At 32.1% G+C, this 13,955-nt stretch overlaps 1 protein-coding gene across 1 annotated transcript in view; it reads right to left on the bottom strand.

Annotated features, from left to right (window-relative positions):
• Positions 1-6,454: 6,454 nt before the first annotated feature.
• LOC143915492 (uncharacterized) overlaps positions 6,455-13,955 on the bottom strand; it is a 77,699-nt gene continuing 70,198 nt past the window's right edge. Inside the window, exons 5-17 of the mRNA XM_077436179.1 lie at positions 13,814-13,935; positions 13,222-13,491; positions 12,835-13,151; positions 11,115-12,758; positions 10,791-11,034; positions 10,547-10,702; positions 10,272-10,458; positions 10,050-10,191; positions 9,851-9,973; positions 9,580-9,781; positions 9,262-9,498; positions 8,972-9,166; positions 6,455-8,892 (exon numbers count right to left, since the gene is read on the bottom strand). Of these exons, the coding sequence (XP_077292305.1) occupies positions 8,775-8,892; positions 8,972-9,166; positions 9,262-9,498; positions 9,580-9,781; positions 9,851-9,973; positions 10,050-10,191; positions 10,272-10,458; positions 10,547-10,702; positions 10,791-11,034; positions 11,115-12,758; positions 12,835-13,151; positions 13,222-13,491; positions 13,814-13,935 (3,957 nt within the window). The 3' untranslated portion in view covers positions 6,455-8,774. The remainder of the gene's footprint in view (positions 8,893-8,971; positions 9,167-9,261; positions 9,499-9,579; positions 9,782-9,850; positions 9,974-10,049; positions 10,192-10,271; positions 10,459-10,546; positions 10,703-10,790; positions 11,035-11,114; positions 12,759-12,834; positions 13,152-13,221; positions 13,492-13,813; positions 13,936-13,955) is intronic.

The following is a 13,955-nucleotide window of genomic DNA, read 5'->3' on the forward strand; positions in this document are numbered from 1 at the left end:
AAGAAAGCAATCGAAGAGGTCTGCGCATAAATCTAAAGAAGACAAAATTTATGATAGTAGATAGAATGCAAACAGACACCGGGAATCTAACCTTGGATGGAGAGGTGATAGAAAGAGTAAAAAGATTCAAATACCTGGGTACCTGGCTGAATGAAGAGATGGACCCAGATGAACATCTAAGAATCCGCATCGAGATGGCTAGAACAGCATTTGTAAAAATGAAGGCGGCGCTTACAAACAAGCATCTCAATCTTCATACGCGGTTGAGATTCGCGAAGAGCTATGTACGTCTGGACAGTATTACTACACGGATGTGAGACGTGGACTCTGAAAACCAAGATGATCAGCCGCATTGAAGCTTTTGAGATGTGGGTCTATAGGTGTATGCTGAAGATTCCGTGGACCAAAAAGATATCAAACGAAGCTGTCCTCGGCATGATGGGGAGAGGCAGGGAACTTGTTTCTGTCATCAAGCGGAGAAAGATGGAGTACCTCGGACACATGATACGGGATCCAAAATACGAATTTCTCCGTTTGATGGGAAAAATATGGGAAAAATAGAAGGAAAAAAATGGATTGGCAGGAAAAAGTTATCTTGGCTTCGAAACATGCGCATGTGGACCGATATGAGCGCCGAAGAGCTGTTCCGAGCCGTTGAAGACCGATGCGGATATATTCAAATAATCGACGAGGTGGTCGCCAACGTCCGGATGCGGACAAGGCATTAACAAGAAGAAGAAAAATGGACAAAGAATAATAATAGCAAATTAATTATCGCTGTGTTCTGACAGGTTACCCCAATGCGCACACAAGTCTTACAAAAAAACAAAAATGAAAAATAAATAAACTATGAATCATTCATCTCATTCAAATAGACTCATGTTGAATCTTATGAAAGTGATCAGTTCATCAACACGACAAACAAACAGGTCCAAATCCTCACCTATTACGTTAAGGAACCGGATATCCTCTACAAGAGACGAGTTAGAACAAAAGCAGACGTTCTCGCAACAATAGTTTGGAAAAGTCAATGATGATGCAAAGCTTTACCACATTCAGGAGCTCAAAATTTAGGCTCCGATAAAATCGAAGGGTTGTCAATACTTCCCTTTAATCCTCCCAAAGAAGTATTTGGAAATGGTAAAAATCCTTCTCGAATATAGTGAGTGAAATATGGTGTTACCGGAAGATGTTAAGGATCTCATGGAAGGAGCATGTGAGAAACGAAACGGTCCTCCAGCTTCTTTATAAAAAAAGAGAGAGGTTTTTGACACAGTCGAGCACCATAAAATGGAATATTTTGGCCACGCTATTCCAAGTATCGCCTTCTGCAAACAATAATAGAGGGGAAAGTAGAAGGCAAGCGGAAAGAGGCTCTTTGGCTCCGGAACATCCGGTCATGGATGGGACTCAGGCTGGAAAAATTGTTTGGGCTTGCCAATGATAGGACAGAATTCGCATAGGCTATAAACAATGTCTGCCTATGGTAGTTGAATACGAATAGAAGACGAATTTGGCATAAGAAGAAGAAGGTATAATAATAATTTGCTTAAATTTGGAGAGTGAAATATCTCATCCCATATTTTGTGATATATCGTCAGACATTTGAGTAGGTTCGTATTTGTGAAAAACTGGAAAATTTAGTCCTTTGACAATGGAATTAAAAACTATTGAAATAGAATAGAGAAATTGTATACGGATTTCGTTTTAAAAGCTTTTATTTTATTTTATTCATAAGCTTATACGAACAGGATAATTACATATATAGAGATTTTACCAAAGCCGGTCATACAACTATTTTTTTACCGTAGTAAGATTCGTTAGAATACAACATACATACATACATAGAGCTTAAATAAACTGGAAATTGCTCTCAACATGAAACCATAGAGACATAAATATTCTTTCTTGATAGAATTTCGCTTTAATGTACATATTTCAGTCAAAATGGCAGAAATATCAGCACATGCACAAAGTGACATAGAGCATATAAATTAATTCAGTTTGTTTTATATAATTTTAATAAAAAATGTGACACTAATACAAAATTCACAACATAACTCACTTTAAGGATATACCTACTCAAAATGGCGGCCTAGCTAAAAAGTCATAAATTTTTAACAATTTATTATTACATGTATGTGATGCGATGAGAAACTTTTAGTTCTAAGCCTTTTTTTGCTTCGTGCTAAAAAATGTATGAGACATTCATTAACTTGTAACAGACCCGCGAGCTTATTGTTAATGAAACTACATACATACATATAATAGATAGAAAAAGCTTGTAATAAGTTCAACATCGCGAACTTTTCGGCGAAGCAATTAAGCAAGCTACGAGTGAATCATCAGCTTTATGTTAATAATAATAAAAAATGATGATTGTTATAATATTATAATACCTACGGCAAAAAATATGTACTAGAATGACTACTTTTACTTATCGTCGTTCTGTACATTTTCTCGTTCTAGATTTCAACCTCCCAGTAAAATAACTAGTCATTTCAATTCGACTCGCGATAAATAACAAAAGAACCTGTACGTAAATACATTACATAGATTTAAAAAAAAACTTTATGTGAATAATACGCATCGAAAAAAGTAAATAGCAAATTTGTTCTCAAACTATATTGTGACTAAGGTATATTCAGCTTCAAAGATACTGGATATCTAATTTGCGCAAATCTGATGACATGCTGATTTAAAGAGAAGCGATAAGTGGCTCTACGCGTATTATTCACATAAACAAATGAATCACCTTTATAATTTTGTTTTTCAAAAATAACTTGAGCATGGGCGAACATATTATTAATATTTAGAGCGATCATTCATTTTTATAATATCTGCTAAAATACTCTTATACCAGTCTATTTACCTAGTACCTACATATATAAAAATATTTAAATATTGTTGAGAAAAAGGCTGAATTACATTGTACATACTATCTTGATAGTATGTACAATGTAATTTAGTTTTATGTAGATTTAATTCCTTGGAATTGATTAAATACTCTCGTTTAAAAATTCTACATGAAATAGAAACTTTCAGAATGTATTCACAATATTCAAATAACGCTTATTAAATGTTAAAAATATAAAGTCATAATTCAATAGTAAGTAATTTTATTTGAGTAAATATGTATGTGCATACATTATACACATATACATAACAGAGTCAATATTCTGAATCGATTTATTTCGACCTATGCCGTAGTTAAGAGTAATAAACGATACCCTTATTACTACTTTTCTTACATTAAACAAAAATAAAACTCGTAGATATAATCTAATGACAAACATCAGTTTATTGTTGGGCTGCATTTTTTCGGTTTTCTCTATTATCCATATTTTACTTAATTTGAAGTTAGGTCCATTACACAAAACTACCTATGTACATATGTACATATGCAGTGCCGGCCGACCCTATGGCACCCTCGGGCATTTGTTTCTAAGCACCCCTAGAAAATTGTGACAAATTATTTTGTGATATTGTAGACCTGAAATAAGTTTCAATTTCAAATAATCAATTTAAATTTCGCCTTTGGCATTCTGATCAAAAAATTTTTGGGTCTTTGGCGCCCTAATTTAAAATTTTAAAGCGCCTTCGGTGCATGGAGTGGCGCCCCAACATACTCGGCGCCCTCGGGCGCCGCCCGACGCAGCCCCCCCCCCTAAAACCGGCACTGTACATATGTATATCAAAATATAACAAACCCGTCTTACATACTCACTTAATTTGCGCGAGCAGGATACAAGAGGAACAGGCTTTTTCTCCCGTATTCTGCGCGCGCACATTAAACAAGGCTGTATGACAAAAAGAAAGATAATGTCACCGCATGCCACTCATATACCTATATATATACATAGTACCGTTTACCATGCACCCTTTTTTTTTGATCTTTCGACTTAAGATCTTTCGATTTTCGATCTTTGTCTTCCGATATTTGCGTTTTCGGGGGTTTCACTTTCGGTCCCGTGAGGGAGACCGAATCATAAAATATCAGTACTATAATTGAATTTTAAAATCCAAATTGTGAACTATTATGATTTGTGACCATATTGGCAAAACATTGTAGTCACTCCATAGATCTAGAATATACTAGACCCGCCCTCACGTGTTATACTTGTCTCCCTTTTGGCGCATGCACAGTTTCTCTTAGTAGGTAGGTAGGTACCGCTGCGTCGTAGGAAAAAAACTTCCCCGGTAGTTAAACCCCCCGCACCCCTCAGTTAGTGAAGACAAGATCTCCGACCAAAATAACACGTCTGGGCCCATCTAGTACATCATAGTACATACATCAATGAGTCACTCCTTTGCTACGTTTTTGGCTTTAACTGTTTACATATTAAATTCTGCAGTAAGAAATATGTAGATTTAATTAGAATGCTTCGATTCAGTTGGACATATTCTTTTTTGATCATTATAAAATTTACATCTACGACGTAGATGATAGTTTTCACAAATATATTTACAAAAAAAATAAATGTTTCCCCGTGTTGTGATACAAGTATGAGTTACAATGCTTTGGCTTTCTACGCAAGAAAGCGTATTTTAAAAATTATATTTGACAGATTTTAAATGCCTAGATTACAAATACATTCATATCATTGGAACAGTGACCAATAATTATATACATACATGCATATGTACATTTATCTAGACTTTCCTCGATGAAAGAAAATACGCCCCGTTTACTAGTGCAGATCGTGATATAAAATACCCCTTCATATGATAAAACAGTGTAACTAAGCTGATACAAAATTGAATACAAAATAATTGAACTTTGTTAGTAAATATTCCATTTAACTTTTTTTTCGGGAAACCGTTTTGTTATTCGGTAACATTTCATTGTTCGAAGTACACGAACCACACTTGGTCGAGTACTGAAAACAATAACATACAATTGTGAAGACAATTAATGTCAAAACACGAGTTAGCTGCGCACGTACCCAGCAACCCAACTCACAGAACATTCTCGTGTACATATACGAGTATATATAAGGTTATCGATCTACAGACGGACACGTAGCTGTACTTGCTCTAAGGCGCACATTCGACCGTCAGACTCTAACGAGGAAGCTGCTCATCATCATCAGATCAAAATGCCTTGCAAGTGCGGAGATAGTGAGTATATATGTACACCTTCAGTACTTTATGTTTTACACTTACATAATTATCACTCATTTAAAGTTTAACGAAGAAAGCTCATCTTCTAAAGTGATTTAATCAATAACAACTAAAGTAATTAGCATTAGGTAGGGGCTGAAGTGGTGTAATATAACCACCTTCGTTGTTAAAATTCTTTTGCATTCTATATGGAAGTTATTATTAATAATATATAGCCGTGTACAAAGTGGTCATATTACACCACATAATCATTTGGCCATATTTATAATCATCCAATTATTATACTGTTATGTTCTTGATGGGTATAAAGTAGGGTTTCTGAACCAGGCCGACCCGGGACAGAAATTCACGAGATTTTTTATGCCCGTAATATAAATCTTTATTAAATATTTCAATTATAACGTTTTTTAAATGTTGTAATAAAGATACGATGAAACTATTATGAAGCGAGTGTATCCTATAGGGACGTCGTTTCAGCTTTTGGCATGCAAAAATTGGTTAAATTGAATTTTTTTTCAAAAAAATATTTTTTATATCAAAATACAAATTTTTAAATATTGTTTCTTTTTTTGGTATGTGGTATCTAATTTGGCACCATGGAATTATCACTTTTGCGCTCGAAGAACGCGATATGTACTTTTTTTACCGAATGTTATCAATTTGAAATCGAATAAAATTAGTAAAATCAAATTGATTTACAATTATTTATATATGTACATATTCACAATTCAGCTGACTGTTCAAACGAAATTCAAAATAATATGCAATAGTAAATTATGCATTGTAATGTAAAACTTGTTACTATGGCATAATATCCCTGTCAAAAGTAAATTATGCACATAATCGTATTGTTATCAATTTTAAAAAATAAATGCTTTTGTGTATCAATCAAAAGGTCATAACTTTTCAACTATTAACATTGAAAATTAATCTGTCAATGTGAATGATAATACACATACGAATATCATAAATCTGTGTTTTGTTATAGAATGCAACTGCACAGCAGAGAAATGCGGAGCAAATTGTAAATGTGGTTCAAACTGCGACTGCGCATCGAAAAAGAGTGGAGGGGATCAAAAAGGAGAAGGAGGATGCTGTAAGGGACAAAAAAAATGAATATACCCAATATATTATCCTCAAGCATAAAACATGTGCATATACATATTTAAATGCACATTCATTGGTAATTTTCAAATAATCTGATATGTCCAAGATATCTCAAATTCCTATTGAAAGTAATTCTGTAATATGATATTATTGAAATACAATTTATTTTAATTAATTGTCAGTGTTATATAAAAATAATGTGAAATAAAGCATACAAATTTCCGAATATATGTTATATTTGACTCAACAAAGCATACAAATAAAAAAAAACGAAATAAAATAAGCAAAAATTTAAATATAACTGCCTATACAATACATAAAATATTTTCTTGCTTGGAAAATACAAACGAATATAAATGTAATGATATTTACAATTGAATTGATGATAATGTTACATACATATACATATATAAAAAAAAAGGTTATAAAAAAAGAGAAAACATTTATTTCCTTTATATGAATACAATAACTATAAATAATTGCACGAATATGTGTTTTGCATCAATAAAATTGAAGCAACAATTCATCGCTCAACTTCATACTAGCACACACATCACATTATTCTCCACATGAAATTGAGTTTCTTTTTTTTTTAATTCTAACATTTAAGATTTTCATATAAACACTTAGTTGGTAATTTTATTTTAATCCTTAAAAAAGCAGCAAAGTTTTATTAAGATGTGTGATACAATTGTTTTTCATTTCTATGAAATGCTTTAATTTTATAAACAAACAGTAGTAGTCTACAACTACATAAATATGTATATACGACATGAAGTTCATTGTGAGCTGCTATTTTATTACATATAAAAGATAATCAAAAAATATAAATATTTCATAAATATATCCAATTACATATAATAGGTACACTAATAAGTGTATGGGGTTGATATTATGTACATGAGTACAGAAATTAAACAAATTTTAATAAGTAAATACATGCATATATTATAAATACATAGATATTTCAATTTCCAATCATTTACATATTTGGCTCGTCTAATATGATGAGATATAAACTCGATTTTGATAACAGTCATATAGATAATTTCATTTTCAATAAATGGGTACATGTTTTAATTGCATAGTATTTAGTATGTATATTTGAGGTAAATGTTAAATAAGTTGGCACATATTATTTTATTTTAATATCAAACCATAACGTTTAAGGTTAAATACAACTCGTCAGATGAGCAAATCTTCGAATAAAAAATAGTTTTCATTTAATAAACCTACCAAATTATTGAATTGATGTTATAAGACCTATTATATGAAAAATATTTATTTGTCCCAAAAACTCGATAAAATATGTCGCATTACTCTTTTATTATAATGTAAAAAAAATTATAGAGTTAATAATATTAGTAAATAATACATATTTGTGACAAAATATGATATACGGATAACTATCTCTTGAAATTAAGTTAAGTAGTGTCCATTAAATCTACAAAAGGTGAATTTGTCTTCAATGTTAAATTAAATCTTCAATGTACAATTAAATCACATTATTTTTAGATCCCGGCTTTAAAATTTACTGGTTTTGAGTAGTATTATTTATTAAGTTCAATGGAAACTATTATACAAACAGTATGCTCCGAGTTCAAGAGTTTGCAAGAAACATACCGACGATTACATAATGGAAAAATTAATAAAAACATTAAGAAATTATAAATAATCTAAAGAGCAATACACATAGTTCATAAATTTGTATATCTTACCAGTGTACATAATGAACAAATATAAATTTAATTTTAACGATATCTTAAAATCAAAACAGTTCAAGAGATGGATTGTATTTATATAAAATTAATTTTAAAAAAATAGAAAAATCAGTTCTATTACTGCGATATCTCTGAAATGATGTAAATTATCATCTTAAGTTTACTAAAAAAACATATATCACTGGAACACAAAATATGTATAATTACGCTTGATAATTAATATACGAATTTTATTTATGATTTTCAATTTCAAAACAAAAAATTAATCAATTTTGTTGTGATAAATGACATGACAAAAATTTATTCTGCGTGGAAGATGTGCTAATGATAAAATCTTAACACACATGTATATTATATGTACATATGTAGTTGTAATAGTAATTTTGAGTCAGAAATTCAAGATTATCAATATTTGTCAAGCTTACCGTTCATTCATCAATTTTTAAACAATTTATATGAATCTCACACCAATAATTCTAACGAACCACATCTACAACTAATACATAAATAATAATTCAATGCACTTTGTGCTTTCTACACAATTAGAGATGTACAGACGCAATCTGACAAAATCTCGTAAAATATTATATAATATATGAAACTTAATAACGTTTATAAAATAGTGACTTTGATTCAATAAAATAACAATCCAACAAACGTTGGTTAGCTCATATTTCATAAAAATATTTATTTCAAGCATATATGTATGTATGTATATACAGATGTTTATCCATATACATGTAATGTATATATATATATATATATACATACATATATAACAATGCATAAATGGAGTTAACTGCAAGTTATTTGTCATCATCATTACATTACGGGTTCTTCATCGGTGCCTTCATCTGAATTGTAAACTGGTGCACCATTTTTCATCTGAATTACAGATCGTTTTCTATGTCTGTACTCTCTCATGTCCTTGTCGATATTCCTTAAATAAATCCAACAGTTCATTATCATCCTAATTTTTTTTTTCATAACAAGCAACGCTTAAATTATAATTAACTTACTTGGCACTGATGAGTGGGTGGAGAGCTGATTTGAGACTGGCAAAAAGTCCCGGTTGTAATGCTTCTTGATGTGCCAGTAAAGGCACTCGCAAAGGACCACATGGAGCTGAAGTGGCACGAACTCTTACTCTGGATTCCATTTGTTGTGATACATCACCAGCATCACCAGGAGCAGATAAAGATCGATTTACTTTGCTAAGTATGCGTAAAAACACAATATATACTCCATAATTCCAAAATATATGTACATAATATACAAAATATTTAAACATTTGTAAATTAAGATATACCTGATTGAAGAATTGCAGTTTTCTTCATTGGGACTTGCATCGGGATCAACATCTCTAACTTCGTGATTATTAGAATCAGTAAACACATTAGTAAATGTACTCTCTGGGCTATAGCACATATGAGCGTCATCATACTTCACCGAACTAAACGATGGAATATGTCTGGTTTCGATGAATTGAATTAAATTTTTTGCTCTCACATATATAAAGGGACGAATGACACGTAAATTTTGCTCTCTGAGAAACGTAAACATATATGTATTATGATAAATTAACACTTCATATAGTAAATCTATTTAAATCATTAAAAATCAAAACCTTATGATATAGTGCGCTTTCATAGTCTTCAGTCGTCCATTGTGAAAAACGGATATTATGAAACTTTGAGCTACATCGTCCAAATGCTGTCCAGTTGCAATGACATTATATCCATGCTCAACAGCCGAACGGTAAATCTGTCGTCGGGTCCAATGATTTGTAAAACTACACAGGTCAGTATCACGCATAAACTTTCTAGAAGCTAAAAAAAGAAAATGAATATTTAAACAAAAAAAATAAAAATCTAGACAAAATTATATGAAATACTTACAATCGCTTTCAGGAGGAGTTTGGCAATTATCTTGATAAATATATTTGATGCCGAGTGTCTTGCAATAGGCCATTAAATGTAATGGATCTATATCAGATGATCCATCGTTTATGGTAATAGCACCTAATATAAAATAACAATAACATTACAATAAGCTTCAGCCTTTGATTTTCGAAATAAATAAAAAGCATCGACATACCAATAGTAAAATGAATTCCTTTAGCGCGTGCATAGAATTGGTATTGGTGTAATGTGTGCAACAATGCAAGCGAATAGGGTCCTCCAGACATGCAAACCAGAATTTTATCTTGATGACGAATCATATTGAATTCATGTACTGCCTGAAATATTCGAAGAAAATTAAAAAAAATAATTATAATGAAGAGTGTAATAAAAGAATTTATTAAAAAAATATATTTACCTCAACAGTTGCCTTCCATATTGTTTTTGGTGGGCAATGCCATTTACCATCTTCTTCGAAAATCAAATCACCGGGACATTCAGAATCAGTGCTACTGTTAGAACTTAGCCTGCTACGGCAAGTGTTTGTAGGTGTCGTTATATCTGTTACGGATTCCAAATTTTGACAACATGAAGGATCTGAACACCTGTAAAAAAAAAACACCATTGAAATTAAAATAGATTTCTAAATATTATACAATAAACTTACATATATATGAATAAAATAATATGTACCTTGCAAAATCATCAGATGACGTATTCATACTGGATCTTTTTGAGCTGTATGTGTCTACATTGTAACTAGACTTTCTTGAATAGTCAGTGTCTGTTGAGCTTGCGTTAGATATTCTGCTAGGACATTTGGAATATGAAGAGTCAGATGTTGAGCAACTGAAATTTGAAAAATGTACTTTTTAACAAAAATCTATAAATACTACATATGTACATATTAGAGAAACAAAACAAATCTGAACATTACCTGCTATCTTTTCTTAAATTACAATTGTCATGAATTTCAAAGTCGACTCTGTTGCTAAGTGGTACTTTAGCATCACCACTTTTATTAAAATGAGATTTATGTTCCCCCGAGCACACGGGTACACCTTCGATGATGTCAGGAACCTCACTTTTCTCTTGCCTTTGTGAATGACATGTGCTTTTTAAGCGTGTTTGGTTCCTTTTCTTTTTATAGCACAATGAATCAGAGCTAGGTCGACGTTTGACTGTTAATTATATAAATAAATGTATTTAATATAAAAATTAATTTAAATACGAAATATCTTCAATGAAAAAATCGACTCACCGGCGTCATGACATCCTTCATGGTCATGGAAATACATATTTATACCACTATCTTGGGAACTGACAGAATTATTGTGATACCACGTTTTATTTTTATAATAAAGTCTTTGACACTCGCTTTCAGTACAAGAATTTTCATCGTCAGACAACTTATGAGAGCTGATAGATTTTGTCATTACATTGGGCACAATTGTGTTGCTTAGAACTTGAATAATCGTGTCAGGGCTTGAAGTTTCGCTTGAATTAAATGACAGATTTCCAGAACAAGGAACGTCGTGTGATAAAGTATCGGGTGTATGTTGCGGCGACTTGCTACCTGAAGGTTGACTGGCTCTGGGTTGGCCTCGAAAAAAAACTAAATTATCATTTTCTTGGTTAACTGGACTAGATTTATCAGTTATGTGAAACGAAGGACTAGTAGGAGACTTTTTCAATGTTTTCTTTTCACTTAGATAATCATTTTGAGATAATTTTAAATGACTAAATGAGGCTTCTGAGCCAGAACGATATCTTCGTCGTATAACTTCGGGGGGAGAACTCTTCCTTGAGGCAGTGGGTGAAGACATAGATAAATAGTTTCCTCCCATATCTGGTGAAATCATTTCGTCCACTTGATTTACCATTTCTCTTATTTCATGCTTAACTTCACTAGCCATTTCTCGCGAAACACCCATTAAATATTGCGCTACATCTGATACAGACACAGAATTATTTAATGGATTGGGAGGTACGTTGTTATTGAAATGAATATTTGAAATATCAACGTGTTCAGTATTTTCCAACACATCTTCAACTTTAGATATGACTTCTCTAATTTCAGATTTTATTTCGGTTGCTATTTCTCTCGTCATTTCTTTGACGTATGCCTGTAAGTCTTCTGAAGTCTGTGAAGTTATGGAAACTGCAGGCGAGGATCTGCCCAATTGACTACAATCCAAATGCGCAGAATTAGTTCTAGAGAATGTAAAGCTTGAAGAAGGAGAATTATTGAGATCATCGAGGGATTGCAAATCAGTCTGACTGCTACAATTACAAGTGAGTAATTTTTCACTGGGTGGGGGTGTATGGGGTGGAGGTGGTGGACTATCAGAACCCAGGCTGTGGCATCTAGCACGAGCCATTCTATACTCGGCTCGTATTAAATTCGACACAGGAGCATTATAACATGCAGATGATGCAATCATATCTCCTACAATAAATTTTACTGGTGGCGACTCAGGTTTCTCCATATTCACAGTATGAGATTTGACAACATGCTCTACCAAGCTTCCTTCTCTTGATAATGTTTTATGTGAATTAAACATTGAGAATTGATTAACATCAATAGCGGAGAGACTGTAATGTCTTGGAGATCCACAAGGAATAGGAGAACTATGACCGGATGAAATTGAAGACACACTTTTCCTGCCACTTGAATACATTGTAGGATCAAATGGAGTGATATGTTTTACATTTGCAGAGCTTCCTAATAACAAGTCATGGGCCTCTTTAGGAAGCATATACCATCGCAAGTAGTCTGCTCTTGCATTAAATTTAATATTCTGTTCCGTCAGTGGACACTTTTGTGCAGATTTTCTTGCCCGGCTAAATAGGTTACGTGCCGCTTGAAGGCATTCAAAATACGTTTGAGGAAAAGTGCCACACACTAAAAAGAAAAAATGAATAATATAAACAAAATAATTCAAAACCAAATTGAATTTATGATGAATAATTATATAAACCTGAAATTTTCCTTTCATTAACTGTCATTTTTCCATCCATATATCGGATGTTTTTAATAGACTTCCTATCACGCATTGGTGGATACGTGTGATGTGTCCAAACTCCAGTTTCTGCATTTACGATATACTGTGGTAAAATCTTCCAAGCTTCAGTAGCGACCATTTTTAGCGCTTCTAAAATAAAGGCTAATTCGGTCTCGGATATGAAATATGGAAGAGATATTCTGAAAAATCCTGGACGAAGATGTTCGTACATGTTTGTCGATGATATTTGTGAGGTCATATTTGAACATTTTTGAAGGTCAGATTGTATATGTCTATAAATAAATAAATACAAATAAATTTTTAAAATTTCATAAAATAAATTACAAGATAAATGTTACTTACATGTCATCACCAAGGAGCTTGGCATATTCTTTGGCTAAATTTTCATCAATACCCAACAATTCTTGGCCATAGTTAGTAGTACTTTTTAAGCCTCCTCTGGCTTGTATTCCAAACACATCATTCAGAACAGCGCAAACAAAGTTGTGATGAAGAAATGTACCACGTGGATGTTTGATTAGTAATGAGAAAATTGGTAATTTTCTAACGGAAGTTATGTCGTTTCCAAGTAGGATCAATTCCGGAAGATTCTTTATATGTGACAGTACTTGCCTATAAATGAAAACAAAATTATTGATAAATTTAAAAAATATAACTTAATTTAATATTAAAATAATTCAAGATGGCAAAAAAATTTATTCAAATTAAAAAAAATTGATAAATATGATATATGAAATAGATATCATAAACTGACTTAAATATACGAACAGATATAATTTTTTTCCTGTTTAAAGCATACATGTACCACACTGGCAATATTCCAAAATAAACATAGAAAAAAATATAGATGAAGATTTATTATGCGAAACAAACCAGATTTGAACTGTTTAAGATTATTTAATCAAAATATTACATGTTCAAATCGACTACATACCTAGTAATGCGTTCTTGTCTAGTCTCTATGTTTTGTAAGCCTACGGCTTCTTTAAGTTGAACTACAAGAGCAGCTCTGACGGCTTCCAGTGAGCCACAGTCTTCTTCTTTCATAATAATATCCTACACAATAGTTCATTTAA

The sequence above is a fragment of the Arctopsyche grandis genome, chromosome 8 (genome assembly GCF_051622035.1).
Source record: "Arctopsyche grandis isolate Sample6627 chromosome 8, ASM5162203v2, whole genome shotgun sequence".
In the NCBI taxonomy this organism is placed as follows: Eukaryota; Metazoa; Arthropoda; class Insecta; order Trichoptera; family Hydropsychidae; genus Arctopsyche; species Arctopsyche grandis.